General features: G+C 41.9%; 1 protein-coding gene across 1 annotated transcript in view; it reads right to left on the bottom strand.

The window, feature by feature from the left end:
* The window catches only part of LOC125880970 (SH3 and multiple ankyrin repeat domains protein 1-like), a 54,324-nt gene that overhangs the window by 6,711 nt on the left and 21,814 nt on the right, over positions 1–25,799 (bottom strand). Inside the window, exons 4-26 of the mRNA XM_049563838.1 lie at positions 24,274–24,477; positions 21,023–21,094; positions 20,825–20,933; positions 20,513–20,664; positions 19,179–19,346; positions 18,819–18,860; positions 18,019–18,135; positions 17,834–17,911; positions 17,016–17,082; positions 16,591–16,760; positions 16,304–16,434; positions 13,967–14,106; positions 12,215–12,328; positions 11,596–11,674; positions 6,456–6,538; positions 6,159–6,283; positions 3,351–3,486; positions 3,091–3,171; positions 2,622–2,630; positions 2,383–2,409; positions 2,233–2,289; positions 1,929–2,050; positions 7–130 (exon numbers count right to left, since the gene is read on the bottom strand). Of these exons, the coding sequence (XP_049419795.1) occupies positions 7–130; positions 1,929–2,050; positions 2,233–2,289; positions 2,383–2,409; positions 2,622–2,630; positions 3,091–3,171; positions 3,351–3,486; positions 6,159–6,283; positions 6,456–6,538; positions 11,596–11,674; positions 12,215–12,328; positions 13,967–14,106; positions 16,304–16,434; positions 16,591–16,760; positions 17,016–17,082; positions 17,834–17,911; positions 18,019–18,135; positions 18,819–18,860; positions 19,179–19,346; positions 20,513–20,664; positions 20,825–20,933; positions 21,023–21,094; positions 24,274–24,477 (2,407 nt within the window). The remainder of the gene's footprint in view (positions 1–6; positions 131–1,928; positions 2,051–2,232; positions 2,290–2,382; positions 2,410–2,621; positions 2,631–3,090; positions 3,172–3,350; positions 3,487–6,158; positions 6,284–6,455; positions 6,539–11,595; positions 11,675–12,214; positions 12,329–13,966; positions 14,107–16,303; positions 16,435–16,590; positions 16,761–17,015; positions 17,083–17,833; positions 17,912–18,018; positions 18,136–18,818; positions 18,861–19,178; positions 19,347–20,512; positions 20,665–20,824; positions 20,934–21,022; positions 21,095–24,273; positions 24,478–25,799) is intronic.

The following is a 25,799-nucleotide window of genomic DNA, read 5'->3' as shown; positions in this document are numbered from 1 at the left end:
CGTTACCGATAGATTTTTGACGCATCATGACTGCATGCTGAGCGTGGCCTGGTTGAAAATGAGCTTGGTTGTAGCCAAAACCTGGTCCGGGCTGCACCAAACTCACAGACGACTGCTGCTCATAGGGTTGCTTCAGGTGTCAAAACACACAGAATTTCAAAGGAAGTGGTGAGTGAAGAGAGGAGAGGAAACATTTACTCAGACACAATCAAATGACACTGATGCCATCTGTTAAGCTGATATTGATTTGATAAACAGTATAATGCAATACAGTAGAACCAGTCAGTCCGAGTATTAATGTATCAGGCAACAGAGCATGGATGAATGGACACAACCTGACTCACACTTAAACAAATGTTTTAGTGTGGGTGGTCCATTGTCAATCATTTTCTGTTAAGTGCAGTGAGGGCAGGAGAAAACACACACAGGTAAAAAAAAAGCTTAAGACCAAGCTGCTTTAAAGATAGGAAACATTTGCTAGCATTAGTCACTTCCATGACTAAATATCTGCTACATCCTAACGCAGCAGAGAAGCTCTGTTGTATATTTGAATCTGGTATGGCAGGACTGGGAGAGAGGTATATAACTGTTGACGCTGTTTTCATGCACTGCTAGCATGTTTTCCTACAAAAAGTAATGCACCAAAATTCTTACATATCCCACGTGAGGATGAGCCAGTAATTTGTGTATAATATTATATTATTATTATAATATTTTGGAAGGCCGCAATCACGTGACTAATGTGTTGACCTAGTAAAGAAAAAACAGGGAAGTTGTCTTGTCTATACTGTATGTCACAAAACATGAGACTTTCCCCAGCAGACTAGCGTTCAGAACTGTTTGAACTTTGAGTAAGCTTCAAGTCATTTTAAGGTACAATGTCACCATGTTTCTTTTCCTAAAACAAACCACAGTAATTTTAGGTTCAGTACATAACGTTATCTTAAGTACATTAACGTCATTTGTAGGGCGCTAATCCATAGGATATCGTACGAACCTTTGTACTGTATGAGAACACGTTGTATGAGAACTCTTTTGTAATATTTTGTTTGACATGGTTTTCCCACATAATATTGAAAAAAAAAAAAACTCCCTCACTGAAAAATTCTAGATCTGGTCCTGCCCACCACCCCTGCTCGTGCTACGTTGACTGGTAAAAGAGCAGTGCACATCAAGATGGTTAGAGCTACCATTAAAGGAAACACTGAAGCAATTCAGCCGTACATGATTGAGCCTCAATCAGACTCACATGAAGAGTCTGTTGTGCACCAAAATGGGCGACTAGCAGACGTATCAGAATATTAAGTATAGTTAGCATCCGTATTTGTTTATGTTGTTTGTTAGCTTGTTAGCTTGTAGGCCAACTTGCAGTGGCTGACACAGCATTAACAGCTATGCATGGTGGGGTTCTTGATAGTGGAAGGAGGCTAAAAGGTTCGGTTTACATCCAAAAACTGCACACTCAACATGTTTGCTATCAAAACTTCCACTATGCTAATGCTAATTTTAATCTCCGTACTGACATGTCCTCTCAGGTTTCAGGTTTCTTTGACGGTTGTGTCAAAGTCTGTTCCCACGTTGAGATGTGTTTCCCTTATTAGACAGCAATTAACTTTCATATTAGTGATGTACCTAACCTTGCTTGCCTGGTGTACATTTGAATGTCAGATTTTATGAAAGTGCACAGACATCGCCCCCTTCAATAAAGGAATGTTAAAGCACCTCTCTAGTGACAAACTCTGCACAGATGCAAGTCAGTATTTTCAAGGTCAGACATTTAAAGTGACATAAACATATGAAAAACACATTTTTGAGTGGAAGGGGACTGTAATATTTTGTAGATAAGATGATTAAGTATAAATGCAGCAGGATTTAAATGATGGTGATGACCAAAACAAGGACCATTTTCTTTCAATTCCCAGCAGTACCTCATTGGAGACGTTGGGAACAATACTCTTGCTCCGGTCCCTCTTGCCTCCATGACCCCTCTGGCCCTGGTTGTCTGATGTAATAGTGTGCTGGGCAGCAGCCAAGATTTCATCCAGTTTATCTAAAACAAAGACCGAGCAGGGGCAGGGCAGGAAAAAAAATGTAGAGAGGTAGTGAAAGGGAGCATAAAATGAAGAGACATGAAACATGAAAAGGAGAATTTCAGTAAGCGTCCTCCCCTCCCCTCAAGGTTTGAAAACACCCTTTTACAGTAGAACAAGAGTGGTGAGAGTGATTTCTTACTTAGTGCCATCTGATAGACTGTCCTCTTCTTATCAGGACCCTGAGAGGACTCGTATTCTGAAAAAGCAGGAGAAAAAAGAGCATCAAACAGGCTGACTTTTAATTAAAGCTCAGGGGCTGATAGGGGGAATGATTAAGGCTGATATTCACCTGCTTTCTTTTTCCATGGTGAGGCAGCTGTAGCATACATAATTCGAGGAAACAGAAATTAGGTGTGACTGTAACTGCTGTGTAGTCATGTGTATTAGGCAGATGAAAGGATGAAATACATACTCAGACACATGTGATGGTGTGAATACAGATGTGATGAGAGGGGTGGTGATGGTGATGGTGATGGTGATGGGGGACGGAAATGATAACGACAGCACACAAATCCATTATTCTCCCACCTTTGTCCACTGTGCGCAGCGCATTTGGTTCAAAAGAAAAAGAAACAAAAAGCAGTTTGTGACTGATGGCACCAGACGAGTATCATTTCACAGCTTGTTTAATTATAACCTCTCTTGTTCATAGGTAATATCAAAGGTGCAAATTAATCAAAAAGCTACTTTCCCATCAAGCTAGTGCTAATAAAAAAAATGAGATCGCACCTGTACTTGACTATTTTTTAAGCTCTCTGCATCAACTTGGTTAATATTTAATGCTGTGTTTCCCTAATGGCACCGTGGCACTGTACCATCATCCTGCAGAGAAGCTGATAACCAGCCTAAAAAGCTATTTCAAATGTGCCCCACAACCCCCCTCCCCCTCAAAAAAAATGTGAGGGACTAAATCTAATTTAAGTTTTACATGTTCTTTCCAGACCCCCCTCCGTCTTTATTCTCCGCATTCAGCCCTTTGTCCCCTCGATCATCTTACCCATGTCTTCCAGCTCTGATGTCATTGACTTGGAGCGCAGGGCAATGGCAGGAGGAGTCAGTCTTTTAGTCTGCTGCGGGGCTGCCAAGGGAAGCCGGCCAAATGCAGACTTAATGTTTAGTATTCTCGTATAAACATGCAGTCACCAATGACAACCACATTGCAACAGGCTTTAAGGGTGAAGTAAACATGCAATCAGCTTTATCGTCACATCATAAACACAGGATGGAAATGACATATGAGGAAAGTTTGACGCTTACCTCTCTTCCGAGCAGTGTCCTCCAGTTCAGGGTTTCGGGCAACCATAACAACTTTGACCATGAGACTGTTGCCGCCCTGACGGATCATGTTGACCACCTGCCGGTGACCAACCTTCACCACATTTTGGCCGTTCACCTGACAGACACAAAGACACAGAATCACTGATGATGTGACGCATTAACATCCATGAAACCAACACATTTTTGTCAATGAAAGTCTTTTGGTAATCACTGGTGCACTGTGGTAATAGAGCTTCCCCATGTTTGGCATATCTTGTTACAGTTGTTTTAAGAATAAGCCTTAAACACATAATTTTGCAGTGTTTTGGACGAGTGCACCAGCAATTCAGGCAGCGGCTACAGTAAATCACAGTTACAAAGGCTCGGGCAGCCACATAAGTGACTCATATTAGGTTGAATACTAATTAGCAGTATCTCTCAGCTTTAAGAGAGGTTTGACAATCACCATTTTTAGAACTGTGTTTTCAAGGCAACATACGGGAACTTTTAAAGGTACAAAATGGCAAGAAAGTTGCTGCCTGAGCTGCTGGTGTTTTGTTGACGAGGAGCAGCACTGACAAGGACAACAACCCTTCATCAGCTCTAAATAAAATGCACTACATACACAATATATACTGAGACACAGTATGCAAACTAAAGCCTGGCTGTGAAGCAACTGACTATTAGAAACAAACATAAAGCAATGCAGACGATATCTGATGCAAACATAGAGTGGATGAATGTTTTGAACTGTAAAATGATTACAGAGTGCATCTAAAGATTTCTCTTTTATAATATGCATTTGGGTCCATACCTAAGCATTAATATCCATATTAACACCATCTCCACCTGCTCCATCTCCCCTCTCTCCCTCTACTAATTGTTTTGTATATTTCTGTGTGTATTTTGTGTGTCTTTGATTTGTATAGACATTTTTTCCTCTTTGTTTGTCATGGATGTGTTTATTTCCTCTTGATGTATATTCTAAAGGTTATGATATCATAATTGAATGAGTATCATTTTGGATAATAGTAACAGTTTTTCTCAGGTGGACTTCACCAGAGTGAAAAAATTGTAATCATGATCTTTTCTGAGCATAGTGATAGTATAGAAATCCCACTTCTGAGCTGTCCATATCAGGTTCAGTAACAAGATCAGACAGCTTGGCATGATGTCCTGTGTCATCACACGTCAGATTTTGGAGGCCACACAGCATGTCCATGGTCCAAGAGAAGCTAGTCATGGTATTGACGTGTGAAGTTGATGCTATATAAAAGTCAGACATGCATTTGCAGTAGTAGCAGTTGTCAGAGATTTTTAAAGAACCTACCGCGACAGCCAACATGGTATTTTTATAAAATGATTGTGTTTACCAACCCTGACACTGGCCCTTTGAGGTCCAAGAACCAGCCTGGCTCACCATGAATCCTCTTGTTTCTCTTGATTAGCAACTCTGTCCCTTTGATCAGTCCAGGAGCTGACTGCATAATGTGTGAGGTCTTAGTAAATCAGGTGCTGAATACACACAGACAGAGGCCAGAAACTCATTAAAAAACGCAGCGCACATTTGAACACTCCCATTTTCTTAGTAAATGTGGTCCAATGTTTTTATCAAATTCGTATCTAGTACAAGGCTAATGCATTGTAAGGTGTCCCCGTGGTCCCACTCGCACATTTCATTGATCTGTGATGTTTGGATCAGCGCATCTTATAAGTGACTTTGTAATGAAGTGTAGTTTTTTGGTGTACCCACAGCCTGCCTGGTCTCTGTTTTCTTCAATTCATACATTACCTAAAATAAGTTGTGACACTTTTAGGGGAACATGCCCGCACCTGTTGCATTCATCTGTGGAAAAAGCACTAGTTGATTTTAATTTCTTAATCAAAATGTATATTGTGCTTCTTGTCAGTCATCGTACTTGTTGTATAGCTGTCAGTTGAATCATTTGTAGTGTCTGTTTTACCACAGAGTTTCCCTTCCCTTATAGTTCATAAATTATCATATTTGACAAGTTGGGAATGAGAAATATACACAACTAAACAACAGTGTGGATCCAGAAATGCAAGTTACATCAGTAATGGCTATTTTTCATCTGACTGAGGCTCCTGAATACAGCGTGTTGGACCTCAGATTAATTTTGCTATTAAGTCTTGCTTGGTTCAGTTTTCGTGTTGGTGCAAAGTGGCGATGTGCAAGTCATGAATCGACGAAATGAACAACTCTTTGTACTGACTCAGGACTCACAAGTCCTCTCCTCCAATGTCTCGTTCACTGACTTGCCCCTCCAACCTGCTACTAGCTAGTATGAATTGTCAAAATGAGGCAAAACCACGTGTTGCTCACACCATTGTACAACTCCTATGTTAACTATATTTGTAGACATGTATCAAGTTAATTACAATATTAACCTAGTGCTGTGAGAAAAGCAACCCATTGGCACTTGATTCAACTCGGTACTTGCTCTCCCTGCCCTGAGCTTAAGTTCTGATTTGGGCTGCGGGAACCACTCACTCAGTCACCTACGAGTTTCATGACACAGTCAGTGACAATCCGTGTCACGCCCCCTGAGAAACAACTTGTTTTACTGTCAGAATTTGATCCATTCAGTCAGCCAGCTTGACCAGTCTCTGGTGCACATGCTCTATGGGCTCTGGCACTGAGGTGGGATTTACCAAGCTCTAGGTAACTGATCTGGTGACTCAAGCAAGTAAAAAAAACCAAACCCAACTCTGTTTAGTGAGTGACTCATTCAAACCGAGTCAGTAAAGAGAGTCAAATCTCCCATCTCTATTCCATCTTGTCCTTACCTCAATGAGGAAATCCCCCATTCTGAGGCCCGCCCTCCACGCCACGCCCCCCTCATCGACAGACTCCAGGTACTGAAGCGCGGGGAACGCTGGCGTTGGAGTGAACTCCTCTATGGGAGTCTGAGCTGCAGAGGACAAGGCAAAAAGGATGAGCATGAGTGGACACAGATAACAAGAGCATGGGTTTGAAAATGAGGAAGGGATAGAGAGATTAGAAAGAGAGAAAAGGAGCATATGAGACAGAGAAATCTACAGAAGCAGAAAAATATGAGGTAAATTTGGTAGAGGAGGCCTCACCTTTGGCTCCTCTAAGCACAAAGCCAAAGCCCTCATTGTCTTTCTTCTGTAGGAGCACTGTCTTCTCCTTAATGATGTAGTCACTTAGATAGAGTATAGAGGGAGCAGAGGGTAAGGGGGAAGGGGGATGGAGAGAGAGACAGGGAGAAAGACAGAGAATTGGAGTGGAAGAGAGCTATATGACTTCTATAGCAACAGAAAAGTCTTATTGTCATGCAAATAAAGCATCTTCTGAATGTGGAAAACAGCTATACTGCATCACATTATGAAATCACACTGCAGCAAAAGATAGGTTGGCCTGAGAATGTCATACAAAAAGCGCTGGTGCACAAAAGGGTTGATGGCAGGGATACAGTTAGTGTCACAATGTGAGGAAGTGTATATGAGATGACATTCCATACTATGGCCTCATCCAGCTAGGGCTGACAAGCACTGGGCCGGCGGGAACGGCACACTAGAAAAATGTGCACATACACTTCACTGATAATGGAAACTTCCAAATGCACCTAAATCGCTGCATTAGTTTTTCACTGCCTCTGGCAGCTTTTGCAAGGATACTGTTTCAGTGACTCCAGCACACCACTACCGGTCATACATGACACTTCAAATTATGTACCAGAAGAAGTCGGACAGGCCTCTAATCTTCCTCTACAGACAGCTCCTCATGCTCAAAGGCCACTGCCTCAGAGGGCAGAAACAATCACAGACATTGGTGATGCAATCTTATTATGAGACTGTTGGAGTAGTGTAACAGCTGGCCCAGCAAGCTCCTTCATTATACTATTACCATGTCGGGCACTTTTGGCCGAGCTGCTTTACAACTCTTTCTCTAATACAGGACTGGTTAAATGGACTCCACACTGCCACACACAGCCACATCTCATGACTCATTTCTGGACTTGACTTTCTAACAATGTCAATTCACCCTGGTTCTGTTGGAGAGCCCGGGGCCTGAGCAGAGCTGTATGATTTAAGAGGAATTCCAGATATTTTGTTCCTAGGCAGCTCATTTCTGTGTTAGTTTGTGCTCCTCAACCTAACTCAAACTGACACGCCAACTGAAATCGAATCAAAGGATTGGATTTCCTAGAAGGGCTGTACTATGAGTGAACAGGACGAGTAGCCTGGTCGAAGAATTGTCTTTTTTTATAGTGATAGCTTGACTGCCAAAACAATGCAGTAAAAATGCTCTGGGTATACTCAAGGACACAATTTCCTCTGGGAATACCATTTTTTGTCCCTCCCCTTTTCAAATGGGAAGTTTGGGCGTGTGCATTCACACCTGGACCTTCATGAGAAGTAGTGAATGTAAATGAGATTTTGGGCCCTAAGTTTGACATGTCAGGTGCTGCTTATGCTCAGGCTGCATAGAAATTCTGCAATTCTTTCTCACTTGAGCCAGCAAACCCAATACTGTGGCACTAAAGTTAACCTCAACTCTGTAACCTAAACACAACCATTTGTTGCCTGACAATCATGTCAGCAGGGCAACTTAGCCATGTAACCACTTCCAAAAACAAAACCCACAACTTCTGATGTAAAACTGCCAACATTTTGATTTGCTTTTAGGTTTTAGGCAGCAAACTTGATTTTTTTTTCTATGTCTGGCAGAGGAGCCCGTCACTCCAACTTCATTCTGCCTCTGCCACTTCTGAAACACCCATGTGTATACTGCTCCTAAAATAACAATAACAGTAATATTATATTCCACACAGTCTCTTGCAGCACAGACCCGGCAAGGTTTTGTGTATTTAATCCGGCAGTAATAAAGCTGGCTGTGCAATCACCGAGGTACAGCAGAGGCACGAGCGTTGGCCTGCAGGCCCGAGGATCCAGACTTCGACACCGAGTCGTAACTTTAGCACTGAACAGACGATCGCCAGTTTCCCCTACTGAGGTCCATCCCTTGTGTGTTCTCCATCAATGTTACTGTTTCGCCAACGCACAGCCGCCTTCCAGCCATCTGCTCCTCACACCTCATTCCTTTTTCTCTCACCCTGTCCTCCACCATGCTTTCCCTCTCTGAGGATCAAAGTAGCAAAGAGTGGGTGGACGGATCCATTGGGCTCTTCATCCATCCACTTCTACAAGGGGGTAGCTCGGCCTGCGTTGGTCCTCCAGGTGGTTCTAAGTTGTGTTGCTGCCTTGCAGACACACACCTGATTTCCTTTATATGTTTCAAGCTATTCAACTTGTCTGTCACCACATTGACCACTAATCCCTGGCCAATTAGGGCCATAAAAAGCGCAAAGTCCCTGGTTAATCCCCGTTGGCTAGTAGGACACACTCTCTCTGAACTGGCTGCAATGAAGCTGTAAGCCTACAAGAGACCAGAGTTATTATGTACCCTCCTGAGTCATCCTCTCTTCTATCCACAATTACTGAGAAAAAGGCAGCTTTTTAACTATTCACCTGCTGAACGTACATGCAGATAGACTGGCTATGTGGGGACAATACCCACACACCACAAGTAAAGCACTTGACGGATGCTAGTGACACACTGTGGATGGAGACGTGGTAGATGGATGAGCAGTACATACATTAATATATGTACAGGAGAGATACTCCCACAGCAATCAAACACTATGACGTATACAGTCATATGTGAAAACCACATATATTTCATTCAGTGCGTACAGTCGCATGCACACACACACACACACAGACATGCACAGAGAAGACCGGTATCTCAAATTAGGAGCTTGAAAGGAACTGAAAAACCGCACTCTTGCCACTTATTGACTTATTCACTTTCATCCTTCTGTACAGTCTAAATCCTTCACATTTTTAATGATACGCTGGGATACATAAAAATATGGGATGTGACAATCGCGTTTTTAAAGGAACAGGAATAAATGGGAAGTCCTGGTGAATGAAAAATATCTGCTTAAAGAAATCATGACTCAAAGAGAATGAAATACACCCACACTGTCTGACTGAAATGCATCAATATGTGCTCCCTTTCATGCACTAACACACACGCACACAGCGTTCAGAGACACACGGGAAGGAAGACACAGAAATAAACATGCTGCAGAGTCTCCATTCAATAGCCACTTCCGTACCACAGATATTCACAAGCAGAGGAAAAACACAAATTTGAGACACACGCACATATACACGCACGCACACTCAGAGACACACACGCACGCACAGAATACATAGCTTATTAGTCTGTCTTTGAAAAGGCACGGCCTCTCAATAGCATCATCTACCTCTCCCCTCTCTCCATTGTCCTCTCCTCACATCCATAGCCAGCCAATGAATGAGGAAACAGCCGCTACCTGTAAATGAACCACACGCTCCTGTTTCTGGGGCCCAGTGACGGCCACGAAGAAGAGAGGGAGAGAGAGAAATCTCTCTCTCCGCATCCCCCCATTGCCATGTCCCCCCCTCCTCTCTCTCGCGCGCTCTCCACCACCACCACCACCACCTCCTCCTCCCTCCTCCCTCCTCCTCCCGGTCTTCCAGCGAGAGCTCAGCCAGAGAGAGCCGCGAGAGTGGAGGAGAGAGAGTGAGAGAGGTGAGGAATGAGAAGGAGAGAGACAGCGTGCTGGTCTGCACCCCGCATACTTAAGACAAGAGAAAGACAATGTAAAAAAGAGAAGAGGGAGAGAGAATACCCCCGATTATCTCAACAGGGAGAGAGTGTGTGGTGTGTGTGTGTGCTGGTACACGGCAGGAAGAGTGTTTGGTTGCAAAATAGGGGAGATGGAGAGCTGAATTTGCGGGGTGGGGATGCGGGGGATGGGTATAAACGTAAGGCGACAGTGAGAGAGCGCTTGCATTTGCACATCCACTGACTGGTGTATCACAGATATACTAACAGCTGATTCTCACCCTGGATTCACTCACTCACACTCACACACACACACACATACAATTGCAAACTTTCCTCTCACTCCCCCCTCTCCTGTGAAGCAGAGCTGTCATCACCACACAGGCTAACAAACACTCTTCCTCTCTCCATCTCTCTCTGAAATAGTAATTGACATTCTCCCAAATGCCTAGCTGCAGTGAGGGAACATGCTCCGGATCACCTTGCTCTTAATTGAGCACCACTTCACCACGTTGCAACAATTAGGCTTAACCAGCTTAGCACAGGTAATATAACCCCAGTGGCTGCTGTTTCCATTAAGAACACAAGCACAGCTGCACTAAAGTGAATGCCTTCTTTGGATGACAGTGAGAGCAGCTCAGCACAAGGGTAATGTCAGCTACAATGTGTAAGAGGCTGCAAAACCCCGGGGTGGCGACTGGTAAGTCTTTCTCACTAGCCCAGGGATCTAACCAATGCTTGGTGTCTCAGCCTCCTCATGACTCATCAGCAGGATGATGTATATACACGCAAAGACACACACAGGCAGATTCACATCCACACTAACTCTCCAACAAGCATGCAAAGCTTTATAATACACAACCGCAGCTGCCCAGGGCTGAGCTGCAGCTTTAGACAGATGCCATGGAGGAGGAAAAGCAACCCCCCCCCCCCACAACCTTTCATTATGACATTATTGTGTTCAGTGTAAACAAGCAACAACAACAGAGTAGGAGAGGGGGGCATGTGGATGGAGGTATCAAAGAGACAAGTGCATTTGTCTGGTGGAGCCAAAAGGGGCAGAGCTGAAAATGACATGGCTGCTCTTTGTGCTTTCAGCGCTGACGTGTTCGCACAGCAAAACAATAGAGAACGAGCGCTGTTCAGGATCAGCAGAAAGCAGACAGCACACAGGAAGACATGAAAGCACAGTAGGTGAGGCAAGTGAGCACATACACACACAGATACACACACAAAAGGACCTCCAGTTACCTGAAAAACAGGAGTGTGTCAACTGTTTCAATCACCTTGACTGGCCTCACGGCCTTACCTTACAGCAATAAACCAGACAGCTTAGTTGCTGCCCACACTCATGTGACAATCCACAGCTAGAACTATATCAGAGGCTGCAGCCAATCACGTTTATAATGAGTCTATCTATTTTCTAAACTGGTTTCCTGTTCAGGGTCACAGGGGGCTGCGGCCTTTCCAAGGACAGCTCAAAATATTACAGGGCGGACAATCACCCTCATATTGACAATTTTCTAGCAATTTACTTATCGACTGATAGCAGGGTGTGAGGGTTATAGCGACTTTTCTTACCTTGGGCCGTCGGTGCCATCGTAGGCTCCGACAGTGACGTTACGGAAGAGCTTCCTCTTGGCTTTCTCACTGCGCGTCTCTGTAAGACACATGCAGGCAAGACATATGCTTGATTTAAACTCTCATCTTCCGTCATGACACCTTCTCTTGTCTTTCTGTAGAAGTGTTGTGTCTTTAGCGAAGCACACAAATGAATCAAATAAATTTACACCCTGGTTTTTGCGTCTTCTACGTGGCATATGGCCTGCCTGCTGCGTGAACAGTGCAGCTGTGAAAAGAGGAGAAAAGTGAATGCGCTTTACACGTGTGACTGTCTGCCGCACAAGGGCCTGCTGGTAAACATGAGTGCGACATGTGCTGGGTGTTACAGGGACTTAAAGGATCATTCCAGCCTGAGGGAGTGTGTAACCCATTTTTTTTTTCCAGCACGCCCTCTCTACAATCTATGTGCTATTTCTTATCATTGTTATGTGTTTGTTAACTTTATGAAAGTTATCTGAAAACTATCAATAACAAATTACTTTCAATTTATACATGACTGTTTGAAAAGCAAGAAAAAACCCAAAAGGCTACACATTCGTACAATAGTGGGGTAAAGTTCTAACTAGTTTTGTCTCACCTGGTCGATTGTCTTTGCTGAGAGCCGCCACCTCTTCCACGCAGTCTGAAGGAAACCAGCCAGTGCGACCTTTCGCTGTTCCCTCCCAGTATCCCCCCTCTCCTACACTTAACACTGAGACAGACAGAATGACACAGGGGCGTAAATACAGACAGTGTGGGCAGTGCAGTTTTATCAGGCCCCGCAGGGTGGAGGGCCCGTAGAAAGAGCAGGCCCTTGAACAATGTGTTTGATGGAGAACGGGCCCTTGTGAGTGGGTATAATTGTCATTAGCAATATATAACAAAATGACATATTTATTCTACATTAACTATAACAACTATTATTAAAAAATGTAATTACATGAATTTGGTATTTTTGTCATGCAATTATGAGTGCTGGGTAATATGTACAGTATGCTGATGTTCCAATGTTAATCTCTATTTGATCATGTGATGAGATACAGTAGCTAGTTTAGACACAAAATTTGTCAGAACTGACAAACTGAGCAAATCTGCAAGCTAAGCAAGCAGGTATACCTTTCAAAACTAAAAGCAGCAGTCAGAAAACAAAAGAGAGAAAAGAATGGAAGAAGAAGGTCACAAAGCTCCCTAAATTATATTACTTTCGTATTACTTTCAAGGACAACCCCTCTCCTGGCAGCAATGCAGCAATTTGGCTGGCACCAGCATTGACACTGCCCTCAGTGGTGTGTCAACAACAAGCAGCAACTTGTGGGGCTGAAAAGTAAAGCCAATGCAGAGGTGCCAAAAACTGCAGTTCCTTGAATGGCCACTTGAGGCTGGCTACAAGAGCAAATCAATCCCCATAGACTCCCATGTTAAAACGGCCAAATTTGCAGTAGAAATTAACACGTTGCCAGCGTGGTACAAAAAACACTCTCTGTCTCTATAGCTAATTTCCCTGTTCATGACAACTGTACGGGGGTGAATTTTTATATAACTCATCCCTTTAAATACTATTATGACTTACATTTATTCATAATTATGGGCGTGGCTGCTTGATTGACAGGCTGTTTGGGGATAGTGTCCTCAGTAAGATCCACTTCTCACTCCTTCACAGTTCCAACCCCTAATCATGGCGGCAATGTCCATTATTCTTATAGTCTATGGTCGACAACCATGCAGCACATAACGTAGCTAGCAAGCTAGATATAACAGTAAATAACTTTAGTTAAGCTATTGTATTAGATGTGTTAGGTTCTGATTGCTTTCTCCTTGACAACCTTACACTCCCAATACAATAGCCTATGTAACACACCATGTGTGTGTGTGTGTGCCTCATATGTTGTAACTAGCATGCACTGGGGCTTGTTGTAACTACCTCACGCCATTGGATAGACAGATAAATAGAGAGCATAATGCATCTATGATCATTAAGGTAGTAAATCCATTGTCACAAACTCTTACTTGCTATCTGTCTTTCCTTCGACCTTCCTTGTTTACCTTAAGCTACCTTTTTTATCATAACATCGTACAGTCCTCTGAGGATGGCGAGGAACATATATTGCTTTTTGATGACTGGATGTGTCTGATGGTGCTTCTAATTTCTCTTGTTTACCATCTCTTCCCTCATGAACACCTCTTCCTTGCTATTGATGTTTTAGATACAGAAATAATATAACCCACTGTATCAGACTTTATTACAACGTTACACAAAATGTTCTGCAGTTGAGAACATTTACCTGACAAACAACAATGTGATTAAAATGACGTCAAGGGCAAACTTTTCTCATATTCTCAAAAATCTCACCTTTAACTCTGTCCCCTTTGTTAAGTGAGAGCTCCCTATCTCCGCTGGCAGAGTGTGCACGAGTGGCCACGTACACCCGCCCTGGCACTGCACTGTACATACGTTTCATCTGACCTCCCCCACTGCCCGCTGAGGTTGCACTACAGAGGGCGAAAGAGAGAGAGAGATAACCAAGGGATAAGACGGTGTCGCACACTGTGGAAAAACAAGTGAGACAAAGTGAGACGACATACAGCCTGTCAGGCTACACCAGAGACAGTCAGCAGTTGAGTCATACTAATCAGTCATACTAGCAGTAAGAAATCATGCTGCAATCTTGTATTTACAAACAGCGTCTAGTATTCAGTTCAAATTGTATGTCGGATATGTAACAGTGATAATAGTATATATACAACAAATTAATGTAATTTCATACACAAGGAATTAGTGTAATGAGCAATGTACTAATAGGAAATAATGTAAAGCATGTAGAGGTGAAGGTCAAGCTGTGACTTCAGGATATTTTCCCTAACTTTAAAATTTAAACGTCACAAACAGCAAGTGCGACACATTTTGTATAACCAAGGATTTTTCAATTTATTTTTAGCCAACATTTTAGACATCCATATTTCATAGGAGATGAGTCCTAATGAGATTTTGTGATCTAAAGCATCTAGCGCCATCATCATCTTAAAATTTCATTCCCAATTTGTCCAATACTTTGCTTTATGCAGCTTAGCTATTAACCCAAACCAAGAGGAGAGAGCACATCAGTCCAGTTTTAGCTGCTCTGCACTGGCCTCCTGTAACATTCTGATGTTAATGTCTTCCTCCTTATATACAAAGCCTTTAATGGGCTAAGACCAAGCTACATTGCTAACTCCCTAGTTAACAATTTGCCTTTAGGAAAACTGAAATCATCTGCTGCTGGTTTATTGGAGGTTCCCTGCAACAGCTAAAAAAAAATTAAGGATGCAGACTTTGTTAATTACTCCCCAAAGCTATGGAACACTCTATCTACAGATATCAGGGAAGCCAGCTCTCCAAATATTCTCAATAGAAAGCTAAAAACGAATCTCTTCATTCGAGCTATGACTTTCCTGATACAGGCGTGAAACCCTTTAATGCACTTTGTTTCGTACTTATGCACTGCTGAACTTCTTTTAATATGTTGCAATATAATTTTATGCATTCTATTTTTTTTTTTTTTTTACTTATTTGTATTATTATTGATATACATTGGGTTTTATTTTGCATCTTATGTTACACATCACATTTATTTTGTTTTCATCCTATTTTTTATCTTATTTTTTTTACAATTATTTGAGTAGGTTTATTTTCCATCTTGTTTTTCATTAGGGCGGCCTCACAGCAAGAAGGTTCTGGGTTTGAATCTGTGGGCCAGCCAAGGCCCTTCTGTAACTCTGGCTTCCTCTCACAGTCTAAAGACATGCAGGTCAGGTTAAATGGTGGCTCTAAATAGACCATAGGTGTGAATGTGTGTGTGACCACTTGTCTGTTTCTATGTGTCAACCCTGTGATAGTCTGATGACCTGTGCAGGGTGTGCCCCGCCTTTCACCCACATCAGCTAGGATGGGCTGTGGCCCGCCTGCGACCCTAAATAGGGTAAGCGGAGAGTGAATAAATTTAATTATGAATGAATTTTACATTAGTTTTGGCATTCTATCTCTGTCATGTTCGATGTTCAATGTGTACTTTCATGTGAACACTTGGTGCATGCAATTTCCTTCTCGTAAAGCACTTTGAGCTGCATTTATTGTATCTAAGGTGCCATACATAAAAAGTTTATTGTTATTATTATTATTATTATTATTATTATTATTATTATTATTATAAGTACTAGTAGTAAGAGTAGTAGTACCAAATACCTGCAAAATTAATTTCCTTCCAACCAGTCTCAGCTGTACTTTGTGTTTAGTGCTAATTAGCAAATGTTAGCATGCTAAATCGCTAAACTGAAATGGTGAACATGGTAACATGACCATTGAACATGACTGGAACATGACTGCAGACTCTTGTAAAGTATTTATATTTAAGTTGTCTTATGAGCGACTGCACCACCGTCTGATATTTATATAACTTTTGTCAGGCTGTGACATGCCCCTCCATTTATGTTGCCTTGCAGGACAACAGTGTCCATCCATACTGCACTTAAAATATATGGCATTCTTGTAGTTAAAAATAGGACACAGTATGCAACTTGGACACAAACAGTAATTTTCCTGCGTACAGCTGATGGTAACTTGAGATTTAGTGACCGCTGTCAGTCGATGGCCTTAAAGGACCTGGTCAGAGTAAGCCTTACTTCATGCATATTGTCCCTCCACAGTCCTTACCCCTGTCTGCCTCTTGTTGGCCGGTGCCTCTCCTCTGTGTCACTTTGGCCTCCTCTCCCTCTGGACGGGGAGCGAGCACGAGTTCTGGGGCTGCTCGAGCTTCTCATGCCGATGGAGGCCCTGCGCTGGCCCTGCAGAAACACATCAAGTCCCATACAGACAGAGCATCAAAGCTGATCCTGTAACTTACTGTAAATGAAAGATTGTCAAAGCAATGCAACATCACCAAAGCATATTTAACATCACAAAGATCAGCAGACGAGCAGCCACCTAATGGTCCTCAGTACCTGTCCCGGGTTGGGATTAGTTGCAGCCTTGTTGGGCAGGGCCAAAGGGTCAGACTGGGTCATGGAGTTATCGCTGTTAGCGCGCAGTAGGGGGTGGGAATGAGGGAGAGGCAGAGTGTGGGCGCTCTCTTTTCGCTTGGGTACATACTTTGGCGATTCCAAAAAGGGCACTGAAGATGGGGCGTTGTGAGGTTTACAGGGTGAGGGGTGACGAGTAAGAAGGGGTAAAAAAGTGAGAAAGGGCAGTGGGGTTTGATGTGACAGGGTGAAATGGAAGGAGAAATTAGGTAGATTGTTAGGGGAAAAGACGGGAAATTGTAAGGGCAAACACATGATAGATTCAGGAAAGAACCCAGAAAAGCAACTGTTGGGAACTGATTGCAACACTTCCTCCTCAAAAGAGACAGTTTGGCTTGAAAGCTTACCTACGTCAGCATCTTTGTGGTTTTTGATGATTTCCCCGAGTTCAAAGTGACCAGACATTATAGCGAGCTGCAAACACAGAAAGCAAAATGAGACGTAATTGCTCTAGCTGTTGTAATTATTGATATTTCTTGATTTATTGTGTTGTCTCCATTTTCTCTCTTAGTTGTGACAAAACTGTTTGTCAAAGATACTCTGCAAAGGTAATTTCACTTTGAAAACAGGATGAAAGTGCAAGTTTTTCAGGAACAGTGTGTAGGATTCAGTGGAATCTAGTGATGAAGACTGCAGATTGCAACCAGCTAAAACTTCTCCCATTGGGACTCCTTTAGTCCTTTAGTTTTCATTGTTCAGGAGGTTTTTACTGGGAGCTGAATTATTCGCAGAGGTCTCTTCCTCACCAAAATTAATGGACCAGGTGATTTAAGCCAGTAAAAACACTGACTAAAGCAGTTTCACGTTACAAAATCAGTGTTTTTTCCCAACACTATTCATCATGGAGGGGCTGCTAACTATGGTGGGCGACGCAAAAATGCGAAAACACAAATGTTTCTATCTAAGGCTAGTGTTTGATTAGTGCATTCTGGGCTACCGTAGAAACATGGTGGTGCAATATGGCAGACTTTGAGGACAAGGACCTGCCCCCTATGTAGATATAAATGGCTCATTGTAAGGTAACGAAAACACTGCAATTCTTATTTTCATGTGATTATATACCAAAAAAAAAACCAACATACTTATCATTTTTTATTCCATTTCTGCCAATATATCCTCCTAAATTCTACACACTGGACCTTTAATTCATAGTTAAACCATGTACCTGAAAAGGGGTCTGACCATGCTTGTTTTTTGCCTCCTTATTTGCTCCCCTGTACAGAAGAACGCGGATGCAGCTTTCCTGATCATTAAGAGAGCAAGAGTGATGGGTTAACACCTCTAGAAAAAACAGCAGTACTAATTACAGTAATAATAGTTTCATATATGGGGATCTGTTTCCATACTTGCCTTGTTGTACAGAGCAGAAATGTGAAGTGCAGTGTTCCCTGAGGCATTTTGAGAAGAGGTGTCTGCCCCATAAAACAGCAGATGCTCCAAGTGCTGGGCGAAGCCATTCTGGCAAGCCTTTCGATGTCAAGAGTGTGATAGAAATATCCACAAATTGTCAGTATTATAAAGTATAGGAAGGGATGAGTTAAAGTGAATTTCATATGGGACTTTTTCAGTAGAATAGCATTAGGCATAAAAGGGTAGAAGATGAAAGATATTGCAAAAGAGATACAAAGAGAAAGGGAGATATATGTCTCACATCTTCATTTAGATCTGTAATTACTCTTACAGAAAAACAGGTCAGAGCCAATTACATTGCACCACGGTGGAAAAGAAAGGAAACAAAAATCATTAAAACAACAGAAATGAGCCTTCAGCAGCCTGTGAGGTTCCCTCATGTTTTTTTTCTGCAGGGACTAAAATATCACAAGATACGTACAAAGTAAAGAAAGAAAACACAGAGCACGGCAAAACCAAAATAAAATACCATGACAACCGGCTCGCAGCACAAACGCAAATTTACCAGAATGTCACAGAGACATAATGTGGGCAATGCACCCGTATCTACAGGGAGAAAGAGATAGCATCCAGTGCTCTTTCTGAAGTGGACTGAGGAGATGACCCAGATTTGATCCAGTGTAAGAAAACTATGTGGTCACCTTCTTTGGTTTATCTACATTTTTGAACATATGACGATTGTCAGTGCCTTTGCTTCTGAAAGGCTGGTGGGGATGATGAGATGGCAGGATGAAGGGTACCTTATGTATTTCTTCCATTCCAAACTCCTCTTCATCCCTGTGCTATGGAAAGAGAGAAGGAGGGGAGGAAAGAGAGAGAGAGAATGTAGAGACGAGTGAGGAAGGCGGAGAAGAGAGGGGTGTGAGAAAACGCTGAGAGAGACTGAGGGCGATGGCACATGACATCAAACAGAGACATTAGACAGGGACGTGTTGGTGCATTGCTGAAGTTTACATGAGAAAAGACAAAGACCAGAGATGCTTAACATGAAAACATGAGAGAAATAATGAAACCACATGGGAATCAATGGATAGATAGTAGATAGATTTGTATTCAGTGAGTTTATTATAAATCTGAAATACTGAACTGTCCACTGGTACCTGATGGGTCTCGTCCCAGCCGTTCTCGTCCCTCGTCCCCAGCCTCGCCCTGTAGTACAGCAAGGTCTCACAGCAGGAGGTGTCGCCCCCTGTCAGTACAGTGTGGTACAGCGGGGTCAGGCCACAGCGGTCTTTGTAGTTTGGAGACGCTCCAAGGGACAAGAGAGCCTGGCAAGGAGACAAAAGAATAGTATTACTATTCTAATGTGTGTGGATGTGCATGTTCTGTCTGCAAAGAGGAACAGACAAGCTGAGACAGAAAGAAAAGAAAGAAAGAAAGAAAGAAAGAAAGAAAGAAAGAAAGAAAGAAAGAAAGAAAGAAGGTTATATGGCAGGATCTTAATGTCTAAATAAATAAAATATATACAGTACATTTGAAGTTTGATTATTTAAAGGAGCTTTAAACGACACCCGGAGCATATCTTTGACTCAGAGGGCTGGGGTGGGATTGTCTGCACTCAGCTCTCAACATGGAGGTGGCTGAGCAGGCGCCTAGCAGCTAACAGCGCTAACTCAATAAACAGCACTAATAATGGCTAACACTGTGACAGAGCCAATGGTGTTAACCTTGGAGGAAACCGCCTCCGTGACAACACCGTTCCCATATCGACCGTAACCACCGTATGAACGCTGTGCGGGGAGTGGTGATTAACTAGCCTGTGGGATACACATACAGGGGCTCACATGCACCAACAGACGCACATCGCAGGACAATCTACCACGGCATCAGATTGAGACGCTTGGGTTACAACCCACACAGAGGGAGCGTGACTTCATTCTCTGCTCAGGACGTCATTACTCCACTACATCTTCTTCTTCTATCTTGGGCACAGCACCTTTAACATCTGATCTCATACTACCAGATGTAATACATGTTAAAGCTGCATTATGGGTAGACAAAATAATGTATTTCCTGGCAGAAACACTTCAACACAGAGTGATGTTAAGCAGCTGTCACCTGCTTAAAGTGGCTTTGACATGTAGTCTTTGAAATCAACATGAAGCGGCTGCCAGAGCTGCAAGAAGGCAAAATCCTTTGTTTCCAATTCCAAGTGTATTATTTAAAGTAAAGGAACAGCAGCGACAACATTAAACTAACCAAAAGTTTTACGCCAACAACATTTAAGGAGCTGTCAAATGCTTCTCATCATCCTTCATCCACCCACATTTAATTCAGCATTTGCACTTTATTCAATTCAGCATTAGAGACTTTTTATATAAGATGTTTATGTGACTTTCCCTGAACCCTATAAAATCTTAGAATAGTTTTTCTGTTTTGTCCACTTTGCCTTTCCTACATGTTTGCAATATGTATGCGACTTCAAAGTCCTTACCATCAGCCCAGCATGATTGTGAGCCCTAACAGCTTTGTGCACCGGCGTGAAGCCATCTCTGCTTCTAAAGTCCAGATGAGCGCCGCCCTGAACCAGCAACCTGATTCCCTCCACTGACAGGCCCGACTGCATAGCCACAGAGAGCGGGGACTCTGATCCCACAGGGGGGAGGGGCAGAGGTCAGCAAGGATAGCAGTTAGTGAAAATCCACCCTCAAATACTGTTACAGAACTTCATATCATCACCAAATACCACTTGTAAAATCAATTATTTGAAAGCAAAAAATTAATCTAGTCAAAAATATCCACTCACCTCCACTCTCAGGGTCGTGAAAATTTGGATCGAGACCTTTATCAAGGACTTTAGCCATTTTCTCTATTGCTCCAGTCTGAACGTAATCCAGGAACTTCTTCAGACTGGCCTGAGAGGGATGAAGAGGAAGAAAGAGGATGTCTGAGTGGAAATGAATACTGTGCACCAGAAATATCCAATAGACACGAGAAGAAATACCTTTGTGCTGAGTTTGGAGAGCGCCTTTTCATCCAGGTTCGTCTGTTTATAAACTCTGGTTTTGTACCTAAACTGAGGACCAGAAAAAGATAACATATAAAAAAAAAAGTGATTCATCATCCTGCAACACAGATTAATTTATCAGTGTACACAGTGGAAATGATAAAAAAAAAATTATTATTGGTGCTGACCATTGTTTTTTAATAAGAGAAGCGAAACTGGGAATTGAAATTGAATTAAAATATTTTTTTGGATTCATAAAATGATAGATGGCCTGTGCTTTTTGAGAAAATAATTACATTGTCTTTATTTCAGCATTGCAGTTTATTCTTGTTAACTGCAGCTAACCTCTTTTACCATTCCCAGAAATTCACTCTCCCACTCAAAGTCGCTGGAACAGCTCCATGAATTGCTTCTCTTAATATTAAGTCTATTTCTTGGGAAAAGCTTTAGTACATGTACAGTAAGGCTGCACTTGAAATATAGCTTGTTATCTGTACTCAATACCTTTAAGGTTTTGACCGAAATTAACTAAAGCCAGGTAGAATCAAAACTTCTCCAGTTAAACGATATCTGCATTTCTAGGAAAAATATAATTATTTGTATAGTTTTGCTTGCAGCCTATCACTGCAAACTTCATTCGATTTAATGCAACATTAGAAACATTGCAAAAGTATGACATTTTTTATCCCAAGCGGACCTTCAAAAAGTCATCCATGCTTTCATCTTGTCAAGATTGGATTACTGTAATTCCCTTTGTTCCGGGCTCAGCCAAAAGGCCACTTCCCGTCTCCAGCTTGTTTAAAACTCAGCTGCCAGACCTTCCAAGAGACACGACCACATCATTCCCACCCCTGCAATGCTACACTGGCTACCTGCTAGGTTTAGAATTGATTTTAAACTTTTAAAGCCCTACATGGTGTTGCTCCAATATACATTATAGATTTACTCACACCCTATGAGCCTAACAGCTGCCTGCGCTCCTCAGGTAGAACCCTCCTAACTGTTCCCACAGCCCGCCTCCTTACACAAGAAAACCGGGTGTTTTTACATTAGAGCCCCACAGCTATGGAACTCCCACTTTTGCAGCAGCTACAACCCATAGAGTCTGTGGTGTGGTGAAGTTGAGCACAGTGAGTTGGCAGTCATGCGTGCCCAGATGTTACAAAAGTGTTCGGCACTACACTAAAATGCCACTACACACCAGGTGGCATTTTAAGCAACCGAGTGCTTCCATTCACTCTATGGGTATCAAATGAAGTAGTAAAGTTGCATTGGTATTGGTGGCACTGGTATATTTTCTAAATTTTTGATGATACCCAGCCATAATTGGAAATGCCTGAAAGTACTGAGTCTATAAATGTCTTTACAAAAAATGAAATTGATGAAATGATGATTATTTATTCTAATGGTCATTAAATCTCCTTTACCAACCAGATATGGCACAGCAAAAGCTACATATCCATATAAGCCATAAACATCGTAACATTTGACATAATTTATAGTCCTTCTGAATTTCAATATATAATGTATTTACTGTTGGTGCATCTTGACAGGTTATTTTAACACCTATATTAAGGTTATGGAGGTTCCTTCCTGACCAGAACAAAACATTTGGTATTTGTTTGAATATTTTTGTGTAATTATCTGTTAATGTTAATCATGGACAGGCAGCACTATTTAACAGAATGTTCTTATGTGGTGGTCTAAATGTTTCAGAGCTTTCTCTACTCTGCCATGAATAAAAAATACATGGTTAAATTAAAACACTGGTCTAAAATATGCCTTCGAGAATCAGTCTTTAAAACACCATTGAGTCACGAACACAACATCTCTCAAAAGATAAATGCACTGAGTTCAGGTGGGTTTGCCTTCCGCTCTCTTTTTCTGTGAATGGCGGACAACGTCAATGAAAACCACCCGACTGGATGTGCTGTCAACGCATCAGTATTGTGCTGTGATGACAAAACAGAAAGGAGCATGGAGATAAGAGTTGAAGCTCCTATTCAGCTACTGAGAGCTGAACTGAACCACATACTAAACCTCAGACAGCCGGAGAACAGTTGCATGTTACAGGCATCAGAGGTGGCAATGTGGCCTAACACTTAGATTGAAATAACTACAATGTGGTTATTAGTAAGCACAAACACTGACAGCATCCAGAAAAGCCACAATATCAGCGAATACTGGTCCAATTTAAGCACTGACGTGATTCAAAATGGCATTGCCCATGTTATAAATACACACTCACATGGAGCTGTGAGATACATTCTGTTGTGGAGCAGAGTTCAGTTACAGGGCCTCATCAGCACATAGACATGTCCTCATCTGGAACCTTGTCAAGAATGTAAACACTGTGGTTTGAAGCCAAACCCCGAGTGCCCGATACTCTCTCAGCCCCACCCCGCCCATCAACATTTACAGCAGCTGGACCACCAGAGGGCACTGCAAGATAATTGTATCACACCATGAGAGCTTCCAATTGATGTCATCTCACAGCCCACTTCCTAAAAAAGTGGGGAAATATAATCTAATTTGTATGTTACATAAAGTGCAAAATGCAATTAAATCCATGAGGTGGATATTATTTTTGTCAAGATTCATTCATTTACTGTGTTGAACATGGGAATTCAAATAAAAAAAGTAAACTCTGAGTAATTTGCCTGCAAGTGTAAAACATTTCTAATGGCTTTTACCCAATAATGAGCAATAAAGTTTTCAAAGTAGGAAGCAGTGCATTAGTAAATGTCATTAAACTAAAGAAGCTGCAAAAGATGAAAGATGTGCACAAATCTTTTTAACAGCTGCTGTTGTTTAAGTTTGTTTTTCTGTAAACAATGTGGAGATGACAATGATGTCTTCTGATTTTCTTTAAAGGCAAATAACCCAATATCTACACAAAAAAATGTCTACATGAAACAAATATCTTAATACATTAATAAAGAGTGCACTCAGGCGGGGCAGTAGCAACCACTAAGGAAACTGAGGTCATGTCCTCTGTATCATTTCTGAGAATTTGGAGGGCTGTTGCAACACTTCTTGGATATTTTAAGGCTGATTAGACTCAGTATCTTTAAATTCAAAAAGTGATTCCCCCACCAGATAGTAACTCCTGGCAGTGTGGAGAAGTCTATGAAACAGCATTTAGATTTTCATTTTGGCAAATAAAATTCATCTTTATATATATCAAATCTTAAGTCATGGCTATAACCCTGCACTGTGTCACTTTCCCACCACTTCCACCTCCGTACCTCGAGGTAAGGCACCCCTTTCTCAAAGGTCTGTGAATAGTCTCGCAGGGCCCGCTCCTCCTCAAGGAACTTGGCGTCGCGTCCATCTCCAGCCGGCTGGAAGAGGCCGTAGTTGTAGACGTCCCATAATGACTCGCCGAGGGAGCAGATGATCTGTTGCTTGGCGTTCCACACCGTGCAGTCCTGGTCAAACTGGAGACACCTCTGACAGGCACACAGAGAGCAAAGGGCAGTGTGGAGGTCAGGCAATGTTTTCTCTCATCATCACCTGCTCTGGAGGCTGTAATAATAATGATTGATGGTGAGTACAATGATGATGATGTGCAGCGCCAGCAGTGCAAACTGTATGCACAAGCTAATATGCTGACACATAAATTATGTTTAAATTAAGTTAAAACAGCCCCCCCCCCCCCCTCTCCCGCCCCCTCTACACAGGCCACTTGTGGTGCAGTTATAGTGAAGCACAAATGAAAAAGCTTCAGGTGGCATTTAATGAGGCATTCAGAGTCTTGCTCAAGCTCACGAGACAGACAAATGCACGTCAAGTTCACACCTTTCATGCTGTGTTGAGGAATGTTAATATAAAAATCTACAATTAATAACTAATTAACAGAGCCTACACAAGGTGACTCAAGGTATTCCTGGAGCAACTGTCACTGTGGACTTGTGAATTGCAATCATATCTTTGTCTTGTTGTCCTTATGTTTTATAAAATCTTATCATTAATTACGCTGATATGAACCTATGTGTCTGAAATAAAGTTAAATTGATTGCTAGCCGTTTTTAGGCAGTAGGGTGCCACATATCAAAATTAAAGGGCCAGCTCAACCCTGTAAAAGTTAAAATACAAATAATGTTTTTTTGTAACCATGCTCACGGTTACACACGATCAAGACGCAGAAGGCTAACATGGCAGCAAATCAGCTACAGGGTGCCTGAACTTGTCAGCTAATCTGAAAAATAACACAGCTATAGAATAAACAGTACTTGCTTGACATCAACCAGCTACAGCATTAAAAAGCTGCTGACAGGTTCATACATCAGTAATATGCAACCAATCACGTATACACTTAATAAATTAGAGATCATGTGCATCATGTGACCTGAGGAAAAAAATGAGTTTTTCTACATTATTTAGCAACCTGTTCATGTAAAAAAGAACAGATAAGTTTCATACGTACAGATACCTCCCTTATCTTGTCCTTAGAAAAATAATTATAATTTTATACTCCCCCTTTTCTGTTCCTTGTGTGTGTAATATAAATCATTTATCATATTTATCATTGAATTTATGCTTTAATATGTCATATTATGAATTTGTAAAGATGTAATAAATATGGGTAACTTGTGGAATGGGATTTTGTTCAAATATATCAAACTGTATTTAAAGTTGTATTTTACACAGTATAAAAAACTTTGGGGAGAAAAAAGAACAATCATATGATAACAGATGCATAAATGGATGACTTTAAATTTGATACTTAAGGTGCATTTTGCTGATAACCCTTCTGCACTTGCAAGACTTT

The sequence above is a fragment of the Epinephelus fuscoguttatus genome, linkage group LG20 (genome assembly GCF_011397635.1).
Source record: "Epinephelus fuscoguttatus linkage group LG20, E.fuscoguttatus.final_Chr_v1".
Lineage (NCBI taxonomy): Eukaryota > Metazoa > Chordata > Actinopteri > Perciformes > Serranidae > Epinephelus > Epinephelus fuscoguttatus.
The sequence above is the reverse complement of the archived record's forward strand: the minus strand, read 5'-3'. Positions and strand labels throughout refer to the sequence as shown.